The 20,308-nt window shown below is 49.7% G+C and overlaps 2 protein-coding genes across 6 annotated transcripts in view; both read left to right on the top strand.

Annotated features, from left to right (window-relative positions):
* Positions 1 to 326: 326 nt before the first annotated feature.
* On the top strand, positions 327 to 1,339 carry TTC36 (tetratricopeptide repeat domain 36). Its single transcript, XM_042832036.1, has 3 exons — positions 327 to 473; positions 615 to 806; positions 884 to 1,339. The coding sequence occupies exons 1-3, from the start codon at positions 368 to 370 to the stop codon at positions 1,150 to 1,152; spliced, it is 567 nt and encodes a 188-aa protein (XP_042687970.1). The 5' UTR covers positions 327 to 367; the 3' UTR covers positions 1,153 to 1,339.
* A 4,724-nt stretch (positions 1,340 to 6,063) lies between these two features.
* Positions 6,064 to 20,308, top strand: part of POU2AF1 (POU class 2 homeobox associating factor 1) — a 31,678-nt gene continuing 17,433 nt past the window's right edge. For 2 of the 5 annotated variants that reach the window (XM_042832111.1, XM_042832115.1), the window contains exons 1-3: positions 6,064 to 8,264; positions 12,925 to 13,046; positions 18,197 to 18,469. In XM_042832111.1, the coding sequence (XP_042688045.1) occupies positions 18,454 to 18,469 (16 nt within the window). In that variant the 5' untranslated portion in view covers positions 6,064 to 8,264; positions 12,925 to 13,046; positions 18,197 to 18,453. Of the gene's footprint in view, positions 8,265 to 12,924; positions 13,047 to 13,423; positions 13,511 to 15,937; positions 16,017 to 18,196; positions 18,470 to 20,308 lie in introns of those variants that run through there. The other 3 variants (XM_042832112.1, XM_042832114.1, XM_042832113.1) reach the window with 3 other exon arrangements.

The raw sequence follows: 20,308 nt of genomic DNA, 5'->3' as shown, positions 1-20,308 counted from the left end.
AAAAACCAAAAAAAAACAACACAACAAAAAAAAAAACCACGAAAAAAAAAAAAAAAAAAAGGAGTTTTTAAACATGTTTATTTTCTATGCACTTTTTTTTATTTAAGTGATAGTTTAATTAATAAACATGTCAAGTTTATTGCTGCAGAGGGCTGCTGCTCGTTTGTTCCGAGGCCGGGCTGCCGTTCCCCGTCCACGGGGCGCTGATGGCGGCGCGGATCCCTTGTCGCAGCCCGGCGGCGCTGTGCTGGGGGGGATGTGGGAGTCGGCCGCGTCGGTGGGCGGAGGAGCCGCGGCCGGGCCGGGATAGGAGGCGATGGGTGAACGTTAACAGGCGGCCGGGCGCCCCGCTGCCCCTCATTGCGCCATGGCCACCGCCAACGACAGAGCCGTGCTGCAGACCATCTTCAACCCCAGCACTCCCTTCGGTGACGTCCCCGGGCTGGACGAGGACGAGGACGTTCGGCACGAAGGTGAGGCAGACGCGGCTCGGAGTCCCGCTGGATCCTTCCCACGGGGGTGGAAGGGGCTCCGCCTGCATTGAGCGCTGGGGCTCCCGCTGCTGCCCCGGTGTCACCGCGCGCCGGGACGAGGGACGTCTCTTCCCCGCACAGAGGAGGAGGCCTTCGAGCCGGAGCTGCTGGAGCAGGTGAGGGAGCTGGAGCTGCAGGGCGTTTCTGCTGCCGAATCCGGAGATGTGAGCGCGGCCCTGGAGCGCTTCAGCGAGGCCATCCGCCTGCTGCCCCAGCGCGCCTCGGCCTACAACAACCGCGCACAGGCACTGCGCCTCAAGGGCGACGTGGCAGGTAAGGACCGCGGCACCGGCTGAGCGCCACGGCCCCGGGCCGCCCCACGTTCCCCCGCCGCCTCTCGCCCCGTTCAGGCGCTCTGCGGGACCTGGATGCCGCCGTCCGCCTGGGCCGGGGCTGCGGCCGAGCCGCGTGCCAAAGCCTGGTGCAGCGCGGGCTGATCCATCGGCTGCACGGCCGTGACGACGACGCCCGGCGGGACTTCCAGCAGGCGGCGCGGCTGGGCAGCGCCTTCGCACGGCAGCAGCTGGTGCTGCTCAACCCCTACTCGGCCCTCTGCAACCAAATGCTGAGCGAGATGCTGGGGCGGCTGCGCAACCCCGACGTGGTCGGCAGTGACTGAGGCCGCCGTACCGCCGTGCTGACCGAAGCTCAGGGGCAGAGCTGCGCTTGGAGGACTCTGAGGGTTTAGAGGAGGCTGCAGCACGCAGCTGCTCCTCGCTCCAGGGCCGTCGTGGGGAAAGCTTCCTGCACCTCAGCTTTGTCGTGGCTCTGTTCCGTGGCAAATAAACCTCCCTGGTGGCCCAGCAGGGCTCTGGTCCTGGTGTTATGGGTGGTTGTGGCGTTGCTTCCAGCCACACTGCGTGTGGAAGCGGAGAAATGGGCGTGCGAGGATGCCTGCCCTCTTCCTGAGCGTTCTGGGAGTTGTGCTGCAGCCGGGGTGCAGCAGGACCGACCCCAAGACTGCAAGTGCTTCTGGGGGCAGGTCCTGCTCTGTGACAGCACCCACGGTGAAGGGGTGCTTGGGGCCAGGTTTCTGTGCACAGCTGCCCCATGGAGTGGGTAGGATGCAGGGGCGATGCTCCAGATAAGGTATGGCCTGGCTGCATGCTGGGGTGACAGGGACTGGATCGGGGATGTCCCCGTGTTCCACTCCACCTGCTGCCAAAGGCTGCTGTTGCCTGCTTGGTGCTTGGCTCTGGCCCACCGAGTGAAACCCCGGTGTGGTGATGAGCCCCTGGCTCTGATGCACCATGGTGGGGATGCAGTCTCTTCCACTGATGGGCAGTGTGCGTGCTGCAGGAGGACAAGAGCAAGGACCAGAGAGCAGCTCCTGTGCTCCATGACACCTCTGTGCCTCCGTTTTACCCGGGTAAGCCAGGTGCCTGCTGCCAGGGAGCGGGTGATCCTGGGCTCCTCCTGATGCTCTGTGTGCTGGTGCCCACCTGCATCACATGTGTGGACCAGGATGAGCACATAGCAGCCACAGCACCTCCAAATTCTTACACCTGGATGCCCACCAACGTCTCCATGCCTGCCTCCATCTTCTGGGTCAGTTCTGCCTCTCAGGTGGGTGTCGCTGGGTGCAGAGACAGATCTTTCTTCTGTTTGTTCCTTCCCGCTTTCTTTGCCAAGGTAAGATTTCGGGAGCCACAAGGTGTGGATCTGCACTCTGAAGCCCATTAAGTGTAGCTGATAATTAAAACAGGCTCTGGAAAGCAATGGTCCCAGCTCACAGGTGGCTGTGATGGGCTGATAAGGAGCTCTCCATAACTGATCCATGTTTGCAGGCACAAATGAGTGCGTTGGGCAGCGATGCCAACAGGCCGTATATCCACATTTGCCATGTTCTGTTCTGTTCAGGCCACTCTGCAGCTCAGGGTGGGTTCAGCCATTTCTTTCCCAGGAATTTGGGGTTCAGGTTTGTAGCTCTGAGTCCCACACGCTGGTCAGATTCAAGGTGGTTTTTACACCTTAGAACAGTGTGGGGCAGGGAGTCAGAGCAGGGCACTCTTCTATTTTCCCCTCTAGGGAGATCTGAGCTCTCAGACACTTATTCTTGGCATTACTGTGTACCCCTTCAGCTCAGACCCCCAGAAATGTGCACACTCTTTGCTTTCAGACCCAACTGATGGTGGAAAAATAATGGTCAGAAATAGGAAATCCTGTTTGTGACATCCCAACTCGTGCCACGAGATGGTGCTGTGAATCAGACCGAAGGAAGCCCTCCCGAGTAAAGGCGAGTAGAATAAGTCAGCTCCCAAAACCAACCGGACAGCAAAGGGAGGGGTGAAGAGCAACAGTGTTTCTCTCGAGGCACACGGGGGTGTCTGGAACAGGGTTTCCAGATCTCCTGCTGAAACCATTTGGATGTCTGAGGGCTTCCCTGTGTTCCCCAGTTTGTTTCACGCTATGCCTCAGCCATGTCCCTGTTGGTTGCAGGGCAGCTGGAAGAGGTGAGCTTTAAGGTGAGCTTTAAGGATCCCTTCCAACTCAGATGATCCCACGATTCTATGGACGTGACAAGAGTAGCACTGTTTTACTTGGCCCATGCAAAACCCTTGGCTTAAACTCACTGCATTTATGGAGCACAGTCAGGGTTAACGTTCTGTGTCCACGAGCCAGAGCTGCAAACACACCTTTTTGACGCTGGGTACTCGAGCCACCTTCTCTATTTACAGCCTTCTTTTCAAAGGATCGTTTACTTGCTTAGCTGTTAAAATACGACGCCGTGGCTGGCAGCCAGGCACAAGGCTCAGTTTCTCCATCTCTTTCATAACTCTGCCTCTCCTGTTGTCTCAGCCCTGTCCCTGACAGCCACAGCCATGCGTTGCTCCTTGAAGTCCTTTCTTGCGTGCGTTGAGAGCTGAGTTACTGCACATGAAACTGAGCTCCCGCATACAAGCTTTTCGGATGGTTTTCATTCATTCATCCCTTCTGTTTGAGAATCCTTTCTTCTTGTCCTACTGTGCTTCTAAAATGCTCAGTAATAGGCTGGTTGGTTGGTTGCTTTCTGCTTAAGACTTGTTTTCCATGTCAGGCTTGTTAGTGATCCGAGCAGGATGTCACTCTGGGATACGTGGCTGCTCCTTGTCGTGTTTTCTCTTGTAGTATCTCTGCTCTGCCTTTTCTGGCAGGAATTCAGCAAAGCACTTAAATTAAGTGCAAGCTTGACATGAAGCACAGAGTGCTATTTGTATTGGGGCCTTCACACTTCTTTCTTTGTGGCAATTGAATGTTCCTCCATGAAGTTCCTCGATGCATCAGCTTTCACATCAAACTCATCTCAATTATCTCAGCATCTCATCTCTGCATTTGCTCTTTGAGGTGTGCAAAACCTCGGGGACTGAATGCACGGAGCTGGTTCCGAAGGCAGTGATGTGATTCTCCACTGGTGATGCCAGAAAGTGTTAGAATGGAAATATTTGTTACCTGTGAGATTTTCATGCATGTACAACCATAGGATGGTTTGGGTTGCAAGGGAGCATCAAGGGCTGTATGTTGCTGCTCCCTGCAGCGCACAGGGACACCCACAGCTCAGCAGTGCTCACAGCCCCGTCCAGCCTGACCTTGGCTGTCTGCAGGGACGGGGCACCACCGCCTCTCTGGGCAACCTGTGCCAGCGCCTCACCGCCCTCACTGCCAAACCTTCCTTACATCCACTCTAAATAAATCCCCCTGTTCTAATTGGAAGCCATTTCCCCTTGTCCTATCAATATATATTTAATACAGGGTGTGTGTGGGCGAACAAACCTACCCCAAAACTCCCCATTAACTGTGTTCCATAATGCTTTGCCCATTTGTCATTCTGCAGTAGAGCAGCTGAACCAAACCAGAACTAAGATGGCCCAAACAGTGAATGCTCTCCTATGAACTGAAAATTAGCTCCGTCACAATTGACTTCTTTAAGGTTAATCATTAAAAGGAATGCCTCAAGTGGAGATAAGCCAATGAAGGCCTGAAGTCCATTTTTCCCTTCTGAACAGAACTGGTGAGAGTGGTAGACAACAATAGGTGGTAAATTGGGGTCAGGTTTCCCGGTCCCTTTCCCATACACAGAGGTCCCATTTCGTTCCCAATGGGCTTCACCCAATCTGTTCAGCACTGTTGGCAGGTAATGCTGCCCCAACGTGGCTGCAGCAGAAAAGGTTCTGTAGAACTGAGCTCGGGATGCCCAAAGTCAACAACCTCATGGTGAAATGTGACCCAGACACTGCTGTGCTAATCTCTGGACAACAACACAATGAATAAGAGCAGAACCCTGAAAAACAGGTCTGTGAAACTGCACGGAGGTGATTGCGCTGCTTTATTTGCTCAGGGTTGTGTGTAGTATTTACTCTTGGCTTTGCTTTAATAATTGTGACATCTGGTATTTATCTGAAAATAAGGAAGTGCACCTTATTAGCCAACAGGTCTGAGAGACACATCCAGCTGCGTTCGGTTCCACTGCAGCAGGATAGGTGACAAGTGGTGTGCGAGCAGCTCTGATAACCAGACCTTCATTTCCTCTTGAGCTCAGGCACTAAACTGCAAGAAATGGGGGTGTAGAAGAGAAACACCACAAGAAGTGGGAAAGTATAAGGGAGAATTTGTTGAAGAGGGCAAATGGGAAGAGTGCTATGCTTGTGCAGGTCTCATCTACAGATATATATTCATTAGCGGCAGGTGATAATTGCTTCGGATTGTTCTTGCTCTGTTTGTTCTTGAGTCATGAACCAGTATGTGAGAGTTGTGCCTGCTGCAGAGGATGGGACTCTCAGATCGAACCAGTTTAACGCAGGAATTGTTTGGGTTGGTTTATTGCCACGTTGATTTTTCATTCCTGGGTGGTAAGTTCCCATGAAAGCACTGCTGTCTTCCCTTTGATTGAGCTAATCTTTCGTTATAAATTCTGCATCTCCCATCAGACCACACTGAGCTGGGAAGGTCTGCTATTGAGCCAACACACAGCATGGTCCAGAGGAGGGCCACAAAGATGAGCGGAGGGCTGGAGCACCTCTCCTATGAGGAAAGGTTGAGGGAACTGGGCTTGTTTAGCTTAGAAAAGAGAAGATCCAGGGAGACCTCGCTGTGGCCTTGTGTATACTTGAATGGAGCATGTTTATGAGGATGGATAGTGATAGGCCAAGGGGGAATGGTTTTAAACCGAGACGGGGAGGTTTAGGTTGGATATGAGGAGGAAGTTTTTCCCCCAGAGGGTGGTGAGGCACTGGCACAGGTTGCCCAAGGAGGCTGTGGATGCCCCATCCCTGCAGGCATTCAAGGCCAGGCTGGATGTGGCTCTGGGCAGCCTGGGCTGCTGGTTGGCGACCTGCACACAGCAGGGGGCTGGAAGTGGATGAGCGCTGTGGGCCTTTGCAACCCAGGCCATTCTTTGGTTCTGTGCTTCTATGAGTGCTCTGCTGTGGTGCAGCCATCTCACGTTGCCCAGAAATGCACCTGATGTCAGGGGAGGGGGGGAAGATGGTGCAGCTCTTTGGGGTATGGAGCTGCCTGGGGGTGAGTTTGTGTAGGGAAATGGGGAAATGCAAAAATGCAGGTGTTGCTTGGAGTTTGGGCCTCTTTATCCAGGGTCAAGAGGTTAATGGAAGCACAGCTCGAGTGAGGCGGTCTTACCAAAAAAAAAGAAAAAGAAAGAAAGAAAGAAAAAAGGAATTAAATATTTACCGGGTGAAAGAAATGCCAATTGGCAGATTAAATACGCAGCCCCTTTGTTATCATTCCAATAATTCCAGAACAAAAAAGTCAGGAGCCAAATGGGGAACCGAAGCTATGGTGCAAACCTCACAGCTGTGCAAAGCAGGAGGGGACGTGTGCTGCCTGGGGCAGGGGGGGCAGCAGCCCTGAGAGCGCTGCCATTGATTCTCCACATCCTTTTCCAGCTCAGGTGCCCTTTCTCCTCTCCTGCTGTTGGATGTACCGAGGGCGTCAGGCTTGTGATGGGCTACGAGTTGAGGTAGAAGCTCTGTGCAGAGCTGGGATGGTTTGCACCAAGTCACAGCTGGGTCCCTTTGATGGCTTTTACAGGCTGCCGTGTGGGTTCGTGTTTTAATTTCCCTGACCCCCTGCCTGTAAAGTGGAGATGAGAGCTGTGCCTTTTTGTCACCCATTTCTTGGATTAGGCTGTAAATTCTTTGGCACAGAAATCCATTTTCTTGATGTGCACACAGAGCACCCAGTCACACAAGGCTAGTGCTCTCCGTGGGGCTTATTAAGATCTAAACTATTAGCAACAAACCTTTGTGTTAGCATGCAGAGACTGTTTGAGAGGGACAGACAAGCTTTGGATTTGGCTCCTGGACGCACAGTGAGAAGTGGCTTTCCCCAGCCCTGATAACATTGCTGTGCAATGGGAGCTACCCAAGGTATGGCCAGTGACCACTGTCTCATTTCACTGCAGGACTGAGTTTTGAAGAGTGACGTGGAAACAACGCTCCAGTTTCAATGGACCCTTCATGTTCTGATGGCAGAACAACTCTTTCTCCCTCGAAAGCAGCATAACCTGAGTCCTCAGGGGCAGTGACCACTTGGAGGTACTTTGAATTGATCCCGTGTGGCTCGTGCCCTCTCTGCTGAGGATGCAAATGGAGTGCTGGCATGCAGACCTCAAAAGGCAGATGTTTTTCTGCTAACACTTGAGCTGTTCGGGTCAGTGAGGCACTGGAGTGACACTACAACCCTCAGTAACAGAGGGCTTCATCTGACACCCCATTGCACTGCATAGCTTTTGTATGTTCTGCTTTCCCCTGGGACAAACTGTATTTTTACAGCCAGCTGAATGGCAGCTGATATAATCAGGAGCACTGGGAGCAACAATTCCTCAGGGCTGCAACTCACATGGGCTGCCGTGTTTGTTCTTCCCAGGGAGTGAAGCCCTTAACAAAAGCATGGACCATTCCGTACGTATTGCTCAATAGGACAACTTCTGCTCTCAGTTTACAAGTCTGAAAACAAAGTATATATGATACCATCAAACTGCTTCATTCCAAAGCCTGCTGCTCCTTCAAACGTCAAGGCTGTAACCTTCAGACTCTACTCTGAGCTCTGAACCTTTGCATTCCTGGGGATGCTGGTTGGACCTCGCTGTGCTTCAGGGCAGTGGGTGAGCTCATACCTCAGTCCTGAGAGAAACCCAGCAGAGGAGGGATGATGCCACGTGAAGTTCTGCGTGCTGCTGAAAGCTCTTCCTTAGAAAACTTTATTCCCCTTGTAGTCTATTTCTGAATCGTAAATGTGCTCAGCTCACGTTTGCACGTTCTTCACACTTGAGGTCTCAGGGTTTGGCCTTCTTTAATTAAATGAAGATGTGCTCAACTACTTGCTTGCAGGTGTGGGATCTTTAAACGTCACAAATTTCCAAATAAACCAGAAGAGTCAGGAAGGAAAAACAACAACAAATCTCAATACCTGTGAGCTGGTGATGAAGCACCGCCAGAGGCCTTTCTCTTGCTCCTGCTTTGACCCACTTCTCAGCGAGTTGCTCAGCCTCTCAGGAGCAAATCTGCCAACCTTACTCTTCATGCAGGACGAGAGGCCATTTCAGCGCAGGTCAACAACAGAGAGCTGTGATTTCAGGGTCAGAAAAAGGCAATGCTCCCCATAAAACATGCTGAGTCCCATCCCAGCTGCCTTCTGTCCAGCTGGAATGCAAGAGGAGTTGTCCCAGAAGCATCAGGTGGCGGCATTGGGATCCATCTTCACCAAGCCTTGAAGACATCGGGGATGGGGATGGAGGTGAGCTGCTCCCCACAAGTATGGCCAGATGGAGAAGGAGGAACTGTGCTGCACTCTGCTGTGAGCTCGGCCCTTCCTGGCCTCCTCTCCTTCCCACTTCTTATTTTCTGTTGTCAGCAGTTGGGTTTGTTTTGGCTTTCAGTGCCCACAGATTACGCAGAGCGCTCTGCATGCTTTGCTGCAGCCATTCGTGCTTTGGTCATTCCTGAAAAGTCTCCCAGTGGACAGATTTCCTGGAAAGCACAGGGCATGAGTACACCTTGTTAATTTGCGTTAATTAACTGGTGAGGTTCTCATCTGCTGAGGTGATGCATGCTATAGCAAAAGCTCTGGAATAAACAACTTCACGTGGCCCTGGGGCCAGCAATGGTATTAGTGGAGATTGAGCTCTATTCCCCAAAACAGCAAAAGTCTCCACTCGTTTCACAGCTGATGCCCAAGAGAAGCTTCACACTGGAGGGAAGAGGCAACAAATGGTGCAAAAGATCATCTGCCCCAGCCAGGGAGGTGTAAGGTCCCATCCCTGGGCATCCTACCTGTGGTTGGCTGTGAGGTGGTGGTGGTGTTTTATGATATATGCGATCAAAAAGTTGGTGTAGTTTCTGAGTATCCAGTGAATGAACGACAGGGCAGGATTCAGTGCTGTGCTCTGAGCCTTTGCACCTCCCTTGCCGGGCTGCAATGCCCCATTTCTTCAGACAACACTTGAATTCTGACTAACTGAGCGTCGACACGGCTGGCAAGCGAAACTGAAAGCAATGCTTTTCCCTTCATAAAAACACTGAGCCTCTCGGTTAATTTTATGAGCGTTTCTTCTTTTGTTTCAGATGTTGTCTCTCAGATGTTAGAAGGAACAAATTAGAATAATTGAGTCAGAATATTTTCACAATATTGAGATGTTTAGCTGGGAAAGTCCAGCTTTGCCTCACTGTAGCGACTCATAATTGGAACAGTATGATCCGATTTGTTTCATTTTTCTCTGATGTTATCAGATAAAACAGAAAATATTAGGCAAGTACTGGGGAACCTTAAGGACCTCCGGCACGGTGCAGGTTCGTGCCCTGTGCTGAGGCAGTGACTTCAAAAGGCTGAGAAAATTCATTCCATTCCAAGTGTAGGAAGTTCAGACTTCAGTCTGATTCCAGCAAATTTTTTCTCGTCGGGAGTTTTGGTGGAGATAAATGGGAAAATGGGGTGTTGGAAGGAGAGCCAAATTTTCACCTCTTGTCGCTGCTCGAGGTTTTGGCCAGGAGCAGGGAGGAAGACAGGCGTAGAAAACGTGATCTATGGCTGAGTGTTTCCCATAGCCTTCATGTCTGCCATTGGCAGCCCTGTCCTGAAAGCTCTGAATTTATTCACCTGGCTTGGCACGCTGCTGGGCGATGCACTTAAACTCCAAGGGACCCAGGCTGTGTGCTCTCAGCGCTGCGATTGTAAGGGGATAAATGATTATAACAGTTTAATGTGTAATCCAACCCGCGCGGTATGAAAATTCGACCCTTCTGTAAACATAAAGGAGACTTAAAATTCTTTCTTTGGAAATCACCTGGCCTGCTCTAGTCTGGAGAGAGAAAAAAAAAAAAAGCAACAAAACCACAACGGACTCTTCATATTTGGTGTGTAATGTTTGGTTTTAGGTGCAGAAGTGGACATAATCCAACGAGGAATGAGGGCATCTGCGTGCTGGTTGAGGTCAGGTATTTGTATTGGACGTGGAACTCTACAGTGACCCAAATGCATGGAGTTTCGAAGAAAAAAACAAGAGTTTTAGTGAATGCAGATGTCATTTCCACTTGTGAGAGCATGTTTTGCCTTTTCTTGTGTTCTTGCCATGATGTCTGATGCACTGCAGAGCACAGGGAGACAGAAGGAGGAGAATCCCACAGTTGGTGCTGCTCTGCTCCGTGTGAATCCTGCTGTTTTGGGTGAGGGTTCCTGAGGGCTGAGTTGCTCTCATGGCCAACATTCAGCATGGATCTGTGCCTGGCTCAGAGCACGTGGAAGTGAAATAGTGTGGGACATCAGCTGTATAAGCAGTGAGTGCAAAACCGAAGACTGGTAAGCGAATGAGAAATGATGGAGAGGATCAACTGGAAACTCAAGTGCAGCTGTGGGTATTTCATGAGAACCATGGGGTACAGCGAGGGCTGGTTTCTGCACCTGCATTTCATGCAATAGAACATTGCACAGTGAGAACTTCGCTCACTGGAAGAAAAGATGAGGCTGGAGGAGGGACTAAGGAAAGTCCCTCCGTTTCCAGGGAGCAGACAGCACTAATGAAACACGTTTTGTGCATCTGGAATGGAAGGAAGCATCCCATAATTCTGCACTCAGAATTACGTAGCACTGATGTTTAGACAGCTGTCAGCGCTGTGTCTTACATGGCAACGTCTGGATTGAGCGTTTCTCCTTCGACCTGCCATCGGGTGCTGCTGGCGTGTTGCTCCCACGGCTCGTGCTGATGTGTTTGGACATCGCTGTGCTTCCAGATGTGCATTTTGACGAGGGTTGGATGAAGGGTGTGGGTGAGGGCCGGCAGGTGGCAGCTTCGCCCAGCGGATGGGTGACAGAGGGGACACAGCGTGTGCCACCGTCGGCTGTGGCAGTGGGATTCTCCTTTCTCACCCAAACACAGGTCCTGCAGGGTGCAGGAAGGATTCCAGCTGCCAATCCCAGAGCACCATTTCGCTTTAGAGCAGACCCTGCTTGTTGCTCCAGTGGCAGCCACCACAGAGACATAGAATGGCTTGAGTTGGAAGGGGCCACTCAGATCATAGAATCACAGGATGGTTTGAGTTGGAAGGGACCTTTAACATCACCTGGTGCCAGCCTGCTACAGGCTGATTCCAACCAGAAAGTGCCATTTCTTCTGTTCCTGCTGACCACAGTTGGCGTTCATCCTTCCCTCCCAGCGCAGAGCTGTCAGCAGTATGCATGTCTTCATGGCAGACAACGCTGCTTCCACTTTACCAAGCTTTTAATTCTGCCTTTTAGTCCAGGTGCTGTTTTGGTTGGGTGGTTTATCTTTGTTTTTTGAGTTTGTTTTTGGTTTTTCCATTCTTTCTGATCAGAAGCAGCACAGATTCTCCCTCTGAACCCCACAGTGCTGCTTTGCAAACTGACCCCCAGCGTGGCCTGACCAGGAACCAGAGCTGGGCATGTGTTTAGTTTTTTTTTCCTTCATGTGGATATAAAATCAGTTTGTAAAGCTTGCAGCCTCTCTTAAGCACGAGGGCCAAAGGAAGATGTAACCCATCTCCTTGTCTAAACTGGGTTCAGTGCTCACAGAGTGGGGTCAATGTTTCCAGCCTGAGCCATTCTATGATTCTATCCCAACGCCCATCGGTGTCTCTGGAGGCAGGTGACACAGCTCCATCTGTGCTTTGATGATGAGAACAGGCTGATAAATGCTGCTTTCAGTTAGTCGAGTGGAGACAGGCTTGAAAGGCCTTCTGCGAAACCAGCAGCCATCAAAAAAGAGGGGGAAATCTTGCCAATGAATTATTAACTCGATTATTAAAGGTGTAATTAAGCCCTAATGGGAGCTCCCAAGGGAAACAGCGTAGCCAAAGGCTGAATAAGATGGAGAAAAATCCTGTTCAAAAGCCCAGTATGCAACTGAGCCAGATGCCAATCTATGGGGGACATGGATAGGAACCACCCTCCCCCCCTAGAAAACTTCTCCAGTTATTTTTCCTTAGACTTCCTAATGGCTCCCCTAAACCAGGCTGGCTCAATCTCCTTAGTGGCCAGCTGGGGTGGGATCTGCACCTTGCCTGGGCTTTCCCAGGTGTTCCAAGGAGGCCAGAGAATAGCATGTGCTGAATGATGTGGTGGGAACTTCTGTGCAGATTCACATCTTGCCATGATCCCGCTGCTCTCTGCAGCTCTCTGCCCACTCCTCTGCAGCTGAACACTGCAGGTTTCGGGCTGAGGATGCTGTGGAGCTGCTGAGTCCTGTTTCTCGATAGAACTCCAGGGCCAAATGTGCTCTCAGAGAGCTCTCAGTGTGAAGGTTTCCAGACAGGACCACACGCCGGCGGTTTGACTTTCCTTGTGACAATTTGGGCTCAAGTTTTTGCCTTGGTAACAGGGGCAGGGCTCAGGCTTGGAATGAACCAGCTAGAGGCAGCCCCACGGTGTGGTTTCTGGCACAAGGTCTGATCTGCAGTGGCAGAATATCTACCGCCAGCAACTGTGCAAGCCTGGGCCAACATCTCAATGGCAAAGGAGGAGGTGAAGCCTCTGGTTTGCTCTACTGAGTTTGGGCTCGTGGCTTGGTTGGATACGGCTTTTTGGGCCATTGGTAGCTGTGTTTGGGAGTTACTTGCACCGTGTGAGCCCAAAGCAGGATGCCTTTCTAGGATTTGCAATCCAGTCAAATGAGAGGCTCTCAGAAAGCGAGTTTCATCTGAAATCTGTGTCAACAGTTAGGCAAATTTTGAGAACAGCTTTACAAATGGCGAGTATTGGTCATAAGAGGTATCACTGTTTTCACATTACACAAAGCCTTCCTTGTTCATCTGCAGAGCTTCAGTTTTGCTTCAGTGAGAGGAAAGTGAGGCTGTTAATTACATGTTCCTGTAAAGAAATGCTGTTGCAGGAGACTCAGAAAAGGGACCCAAGCCCTCACTGTAGCCTGTTTCTGGCTGTTATGCAGGACCACTGTGCTGGGACTCCAATGGAATGAGCTCTTCTGCTGCACTGCCTTCACAGCTGCACAAACCCCGTCCTTCCTCGCAGCCTCACCCTGCAGCTTCCAGAGCCAGTCATGCGACCCATGTGAGTAACATGCAACGATATTCTTGCTTGTACTTTTCCCTTGGTGAATCATTTGAGATCTTCAGATTTCTGCCCATTTTCAGGTTGATTTTGGGGGGGTGAATCTGCGTGTACTTTCTCAGCAGATAGATCGGACGGGTGGTTTTCTTCATGTTGGTGCACAAACCCTGAAAGCCATCAAGACCCAGGGCTGGTGCTACTTACTGTAGGTGGGAAAGTTAAAAGGTGCCTTGCTCCTTCCCTTTTCTTGCTGCAGAGCGAGCATTTCTACATGCATCAGTGCACAGTGCCCATAGGACCATTGCTGCTCTTTGTCCTCTACGAAGAGGACAAACTCTGACCATAGTTGGCTTGCATCATACGAGCTCAGAGTGTTGGCTGCTGCTGTTCCCACTGCCTGACTCAGCGCCGGAAACTTTTCAGCTCAACGTGACTGCAACTCATCTGCAGACAAACACCTGAACGTGTGAGTGAGGAGCAGGAAGGGAGAGGCAGGGACAGGCGAGTGCTGTGCCTGCTGCAAGCAGCTTACAAGTCAAGCTCGGAGAAGTCTGTTAGCAAATTTGTGTTGGCTCGACTTCTAAATTAATTTTCAATATGATTCGTAGCCTTGAACTCAGAATGCTCTTGAGGACACTGGGGAATAGGGTCACCTGCATGCAGAGGTTCTGAGGGCTTTCATCCTCTGTGTCTGATGTTGGATGTGAGCAGTATGGGGCACTCAGCAGGACCACTGAGAAATGATTTCAGATTCAAAGAAGGGAGATTTAGAGTGGATGTAAGGAAGGTTTGGCAGTGAGGGCGGTGAGGCGCTGGCACAGGTTGCCCAGAGAGGCGGTGGTGCCCCGTCCCTGCAGACAGCCAAGGTCAGGCTGGACGGGGCTGTGAGCACTGCTGAGCTGTGGGTGTCCCTGTGTGCTGCACCTTTGAGGCTCCCTTCCAACCCAAACCATTCTACGATTTCTGAATGTGAAAAAATACATGCAGCAACCATGGGGTGGAAGTGGAATGTCCCGGGTTCAGATCCTCAGCTTGTGTGAGAGGTCATGAGGGTGACGGTGCTTTACACTGCCCAAAGGCTTAATGCTGCTGCCAACTGTGTATGGAGGATGCCTCATTTGTTCCTTATTAAAACTGAGGTATGAATCAGAGCTCGTTTCAGAGGGCCAAGTGGGAGGTGTGGGGCTCACGTAGACAAATAAAAATATTACGGAACTTCTTCAAGTGGAGCTCATTGTACTATAGCTGCTTTACTGTTATTTATAGCACTATAAAAAATGGGTGATGTTCATAGGATCGTTTGAGTTGGAAGGGACCCACGAATATCGCTTAGTCCAACTCCCTGGCAATGAACAGAGACACAGCAGCTCCACGGGGTGCTCAGAGGCTGTTGGAAGGATGCACTTACAGAGGGGGGGTGACATTGTGTATGGCTGTGCAGCACTCCCAAGGAAAACCAACCAAATGTATGAGTACTGACAGCAGGCTTCTGCAAAATAAGTGCATCTTTGTGTTTGTTTCTCTGGATCCGTGACACACGGAGATGTTGGAGCAGGCTGTAATTGGTAATGTTGTTGTAATTGGTAATGTTGGTGATGCTGACTGGGATCAGGACATCAGAAATCATGTCTGTCTTTTCTTTTAAGTCTTCCCACTGTGGGGCATAGAGTAAATTCTGGCATTTCCCAGAGAGTTTTGATGAGATTTAACACAGAATTCACCCCAGGTCTCTCTGGCCCTGCTTGGGTTGTTTGTGATCTCCCTCCTGCTGTGACTCACGCTGTCCTGGTAACCCTCAGAGTTTCTGCTGAAAATGGGAAACTTTCTTTTATTTTTCATTTTTTACTTTTTTGGGGCTCATTGACTGAAGTCACCCTTTGCATTCCAAACACGGGTTTTGAGGGTTTGCAGGCGTTCTTTGCAGGAGCTCCCAGAGGTAGAGGTGCTCCCAGGCTGGGTGATACAACTTACATCAGTTTACTGGGATGGATCCTGGCCTCGTGCTCTGTGCACTTCTATCCTGGATTGCCTTTCTGTATTCTCACATCCAATGTCATGCAATAGAACAAAGATGCGAGATAATTTGCAGTCTGAAATACCTACCCTGGTTCAAGCAGACGTTATTGCCTCCAATGAGACTCAGCTTCTCAATCTCTGCTCCCTCTCCTGATGGATGATGGAGGAAATTTCAGAAGGAACCTTGGCTTAAGTGTGGTTGTCTTTTAAACTCATTCAGAGCTATGAGATAGAGATCCTCTTATTAAGTTCATTATTGCATCCTCAAAGACAAATGTTTGTGCTTGCAGACCGCAGAGCTTTCTGAAATACCAGACTGCTGTTTGTGTATTCATACTTCTGACTTTGTATGGCAGGATTAAAGCACTAATATTGACGCATGTTAAAATATATATATATAAAAGGGTATCTGTCGACAGCATTAATCCTCTTTTTGGAAGAAAATTATTTATGAGCTCAACTGCTGTCCTGGGAATGAGGCAATAATAAGGAGATAAGGGGAGGGAGTGCCTAATTCATAACCTGCAAGGTAAAGCTCGGGATCAGATTGTCAAACACAACTTACTCTTATGGAGGCATCCCCAGCAACATCCCCATCCCTGCAGGCACTTGGGTCCAGGTGGGATGGGGCTCTGGGCAGCCTGAGCTGGGGGGGGGCAGCCCTGCCCACGGCCAGGAGATGGAAGTCTCCTCCAACCAAAGCCATTCTGTGATGATTCTATGATTCTATTTTGTTTGTACTCCCAGAACTGTGGCAGAACTGTGTTGTCTTTGAACCTTTTGGTCTGTGGACACGACTCAATGCGTAGCCACCAGGAAGAAGAGAAATCTCACCCAGACTTGGGGCAGAGATGCTCCATGCTAGCAGGGGTCTCATTGACTCCAAGACATTGAGCTTATTGCTTTGGTGGTGAACTGGTCAAGGCAGGACTGGGAGGCGTGGAAACGAACATGGTAAGTTTACTGACTGTGGGTATAAATGGAAATGGGCGATTGTCAGCCACCAGAGCACCGCCACTTGTTTCATCTGTGGATATCCGTGCCCTTTTTTGCAACTTCCTCATTTTAGATATTTATCACCAGACTTTATCTGGTTTCACGTTCGTAAAGTACCGATGCAAAGACCTTAGAAACAGCTGAACGCTGAGCAATTCCATGTCACCCTCGGCATTCCTAAGTACAACCACGGCGTGGTTTAATGTGAGATGCTGGATCTGGGTGTCAGCACAGCACCACGCCGTGAGCCGCCTCTGCATGCCCTGGCAGCCTGCTGTGTACGAGCCTCAGGCAGCGCTTCTGCAGATGTACGCAGGGTGTGTTCTCACATTTAAAAATAGAGGGCCATTGGTGGCAGAGACCTGCTGGAGGCCTTCACTGGCCGTGCCGCTTCCAAGCAGCTTTGTGCTGGCAGAAGTCTGATGTTTCCAGAAGAAAACTGCAGCAGAGCACAGTTATGGAGTCACAGAATATCTCATGTTGGAAGAGACCTGTGAGGATCGCTGAGTCCATCTCCTGATTGTGATCGCTGTTTTCTCATGCACTGACTCAAGCCAAATGCCCTTAGCTTCTACCATTGCTTCCTGATATTGCTTCCTGCACCGTGAGCTTGAAGTAAATCTGAATGCCTGACCAAAGCAGTGTTATTTGAAGACCGTCATTTGTGAGGTAGAGGTTTTGCATTGCTAGAAAAATAGCAGTTTCATTCTACACATTGAAGGGGTTTGTTTTTGTTTTTGTAATGAAATCCTGTAATTGCATTATTTTGGGGAGAAATCCAATAGTTACTGTGCCAGAGATAGGAGAGTCCAGGTATTCCTCCAGCACTGGTGCAAATGGAATGGCACTGAAGGAGGTTCCAGCGTCGTCCTTCCGCTCATCCATCAGCACAGGGCTGTGAGCTGGGCCCTCCCCTGTCCGTCTGCGTGGTGTTAGCTCACAGCATGCCTGCTATTACTAAGCACTTTGACAGCAGAGAGGATATGGCAGCATGCAGCTGGTAGTAAGAATGTATGCAGATATGCAAAGCATGGCAGAACAATGCTGAGGAGGTGGGGGCCTATTGCTGAGAGCAGCAGCGTGGAGCTGCGTGGTCTCCTTTGTGTCATTGCTTGGTTTGGAGGTTGTTTCTTTGTGGGGTTTCTTGGGCAGAGCTCTTGTGTTCAAGAAATGTTCAGATGTGGCACTAACAGACATGGGCTGGGGGGTCATATTGGTGGTAGGTGGATGGTTGGGCTGGTTGGTCTTGGTGGTCTTTCCCAGCTTGGTGATTCTATGATTCTGTGATTTCTGTTCTGTCAGTCCATCGGGGTTTTTTCTGTTTGCTTGTTGGTTTTGTTTCATGAAACACGTACCAATGTTACACTGCAAAATGGTTTGCAGTATGAACCCTCTCCCAAGACACATTGGGCATATTGGGAGGGCTGAAATCCCTTTGATATACTCGTGGCCAAAAACAAAGACCAGACCCCATCTTGTTCTTTTAATGGGAATGCCAAGGGGAATGAAAGAGGACATATTCATGCAGTGGTATGAATAGGTCAGATACAACAGTGTTGTTATGATTAATGTTCAGAACGTACCTGAACTCCTACGGCAGTCTATCAGCCTTCCTTCATCTCTCTGCAAGGCTCTTTGGAAGGGCCAGCTCTTCCTTTGTAGGAAGTGCTGTGTTTTGATAAAAACAAAACAGAAAAAGGAGAGGTTTCTTTTTTAAATGAAGGACGTCCTCGTTTAATGAGGCTTGAAGTGTTTACAGGTGTTTCCTCACCAGTTCAAATTTAGCGGCCCCAGGGAGTTGAGATTCTCATAAGGCAGGGGCGAACACTCCAGTTTTGTGTTTTAAAAGCTGTGAGCATTTGAAGGGCCCCACAGACACGGAGCGTGTGTTGGTTTGGTCTGGTGGAGTGCCTGGAGCCCAGGATTGCAACAGGACGGTCACTGGACATGAGCTGAGGTCATCCACAGTGCCACAGATGGTCAACGCCTTGTTAAAAACCCCGTTTGTTTTTCTGCTGTGTGACCCCATTTTTGCAAATCTCCATCAAAAGCCCCATGAAGGCAGGTTCCAGGCTCGCTGGTTTGTTTAAATGGATCTCGGTGATCTCATGTGCTGCTCGATGCTTAATATCTTCCAGAGCGCGTTTGGTCTTGGAGGAACTTTTTAGCGTCATGAAGAACAACACAGAGCAAGGGAAAATATAGAAGTAGTTGTGGTTGGAGGATGTGATGACATCACAGAGTTCAGCGGGAACACGGGGCTTTTAAAAAGCTGAAAGAAACATCCTGACACTCAGTGATCGCGTCCCCCGAAAGGGAGTCAAGCCCACGTTGGCTCTTAAAGAGCCCAACTGTCTTCAGCCAAGACACAAAAGGCTCCGTCCCACCACTCAACATGCACTGGCAAAAATGTAAGTGAGCTCCGGTTGCCTTTGTTTTTGTGTCTGATACAAGAGGTGTGATGGATAAGTGAGGGTTAGCGTAGCATGGGAGAGATGCTCAGGAAGAGATGAGCTCTCAGGAGAGACAAATGAGAACGTGATGCTGATTTTCCAGCAGGGATATCAAGACAGCATTGCTGCTTTGTTGGCATTCATCACTATGAATCAAGTGGAAGACTATGATTCATAAAAACAATAACAGGATGCAGGTATTATATCAAAGGTTACGGTGGTTTACATACCAGAGAATTTTCCTTTTTAAAAGTGAAACCTGTGAGAAAGCTTATTTCTGTGTCTTTTTTGATATGTACTTTTTTTTTCTACATCTAATAATAAAGATAAGGAGCGAAGGCAATACGGTTATGAGTTTACAGGAAATCAGTTTTCTTGTTTTCAAGATAATTTCACTACTCTTGGCCCACCTTTGCTCAGATAATTTGCCGATCCCAATGCAGGTAGGTGTTTGCTCTGCTTCTGCAGCTCTTTCATTCTCACTGTGTGGATCTGTAGGCTGGATGGGGCCCTGGGCAGCCTGACCTGGTGGCCCATGGCAGAGGGCTGGGATGTGGTGGGCTTTGAGGTCCCGTAAGCCGTTCTGTGATGCTGTGACTGTGTTCATTTCTCCATCCTTGGCACTGCACAATGCCGTCCTTTAGCCTGGAATAATATAATGTGTCTGACTGGAAGAAGCTTCTTTCTTAATGTCTTACTTGACATGGAACTAACACCAATCTTTTTCTCTCTGACGTTGCAGCCTGTAGGTTATACAGAGATGGGTTTACGATGCCCGCGTCTTTCTGAACTTACTAACATTTAATTCTCTTCTCCCTGCTAAGAGCTTCTGTTACTCTTTTCACTCAGGAACTTTGGAAGCTCAGATGTGTATTTGTGAAATTACATTGTGCAAACTTTAAGTCCTGAAGTAAGAAGCCCAGGCTGCTTACATTGTGGTGTTTCAGTTTGTGTGATGAGTAGTCAGCAGCAAGCGGGAGCTCTATGGTAACACACCTTGTTTCCGATGATCTCGTGCTGTTTTCAGAACCAGTAGGTATATGATGTGAAACATGCTGCAAGGGTCAGATGTTATCTTCCATCTGAGAAGCCTATCAATCTTCTTTTTATTATTACTTCTTTTTTTTTTTTTTTTACTGCAATGACAAAGCAATACTAACAAGCTGTGTTGTAGGTAGAAGCAAACTGGCAACTGATAAGGTGTTTTCCCCATACGTTGTTTCTTTGACACATGCAATGCTTTCACAGGTAAGCAGGAATTGCAAGCCTGCAGCAGAGGAGATCAAAACACATGTTTCTAAGTCACCCATCTCCCCACTGGGAGATTCCAGCCAACACCATTTCTGCCCATCCCATTGTCCCCCCCTGCCTCTGAGCTCCCAAGGACTGGACTCTCCCACCATAGCAATGCTCCCTGCTGTTCTGAAAGACAGCAACTGCCTGCATTTGGCTTCTCTTGCTGCAGATGGAGCAGCCAGGCTTCCCTCTGCCCCTGGGCTGGTCACTGGATCAGCCTGGCATTGTGTTAGTTGAGACATGGAAGGAGTTGAGAGCAGGTTGCTGCCTGGTTGCTGTTGGTGTCGGTTGTGTTATGGCATGGTTGGGGTTCCTCAGTCTCAGAGGCCTTTGGTTTTTTTGCTAAACCTAACATAGGATCATTTTTTCAAAGTTACGCTGTTATCCTGCTTCTTTCCTGTTGCACTGCAGCGATGAATCACTTTGGCTTCAGGTGTAGCCATGAGCAGTGCTCTGATAGCAGCTGGGGTGCATTTACCTTCTCTGTGCTGACTCTCCACA

Source organism: Centrocercus urophasianus, unplaced genomic scaffold (assembly GCF_019232065.1).
Source record: "Centrocercus urophasianus isolate 14NV4802_14NV808 unplaced genomic scaffold, USGS_Curo_1.0 seq_37, whole genome shotgun sequence".
Lineage (NCBI taxonomy): Eukaryota > Metazoa > Chordata > Aves > Galliformes > Phasianidae > Centrocercus > Centrocercus urophasianus.
This window is presented reverse-complemented; position numbering and strand designations above follow the sequence as displayed.

Excerpts from the sequence above, each read along its gene's own strand:
- TTC36 (XM_042832036.1), top strand. The coding sequence starts at position 368 with ATGGCCACCGCCAACGACAGAGCCGTGCTGCAGACCATCTTCAACCCC. Across the intron at positions 474-614 it reads CGAGGACGTTCGGCACGAAG|AGGAGGAGGCCTTCGAGCCG; the intron begins GTGAGGCAGACG and ends TTCCCCGCACAG. Across the intron at positions 807-883 it reads CCTCAAGGGCGACGTGGCAG|GCGCTCTGCGGGACCTGGAT; the intron begins GTAAGGACCGCG and ends CGCCCCGTTCAG.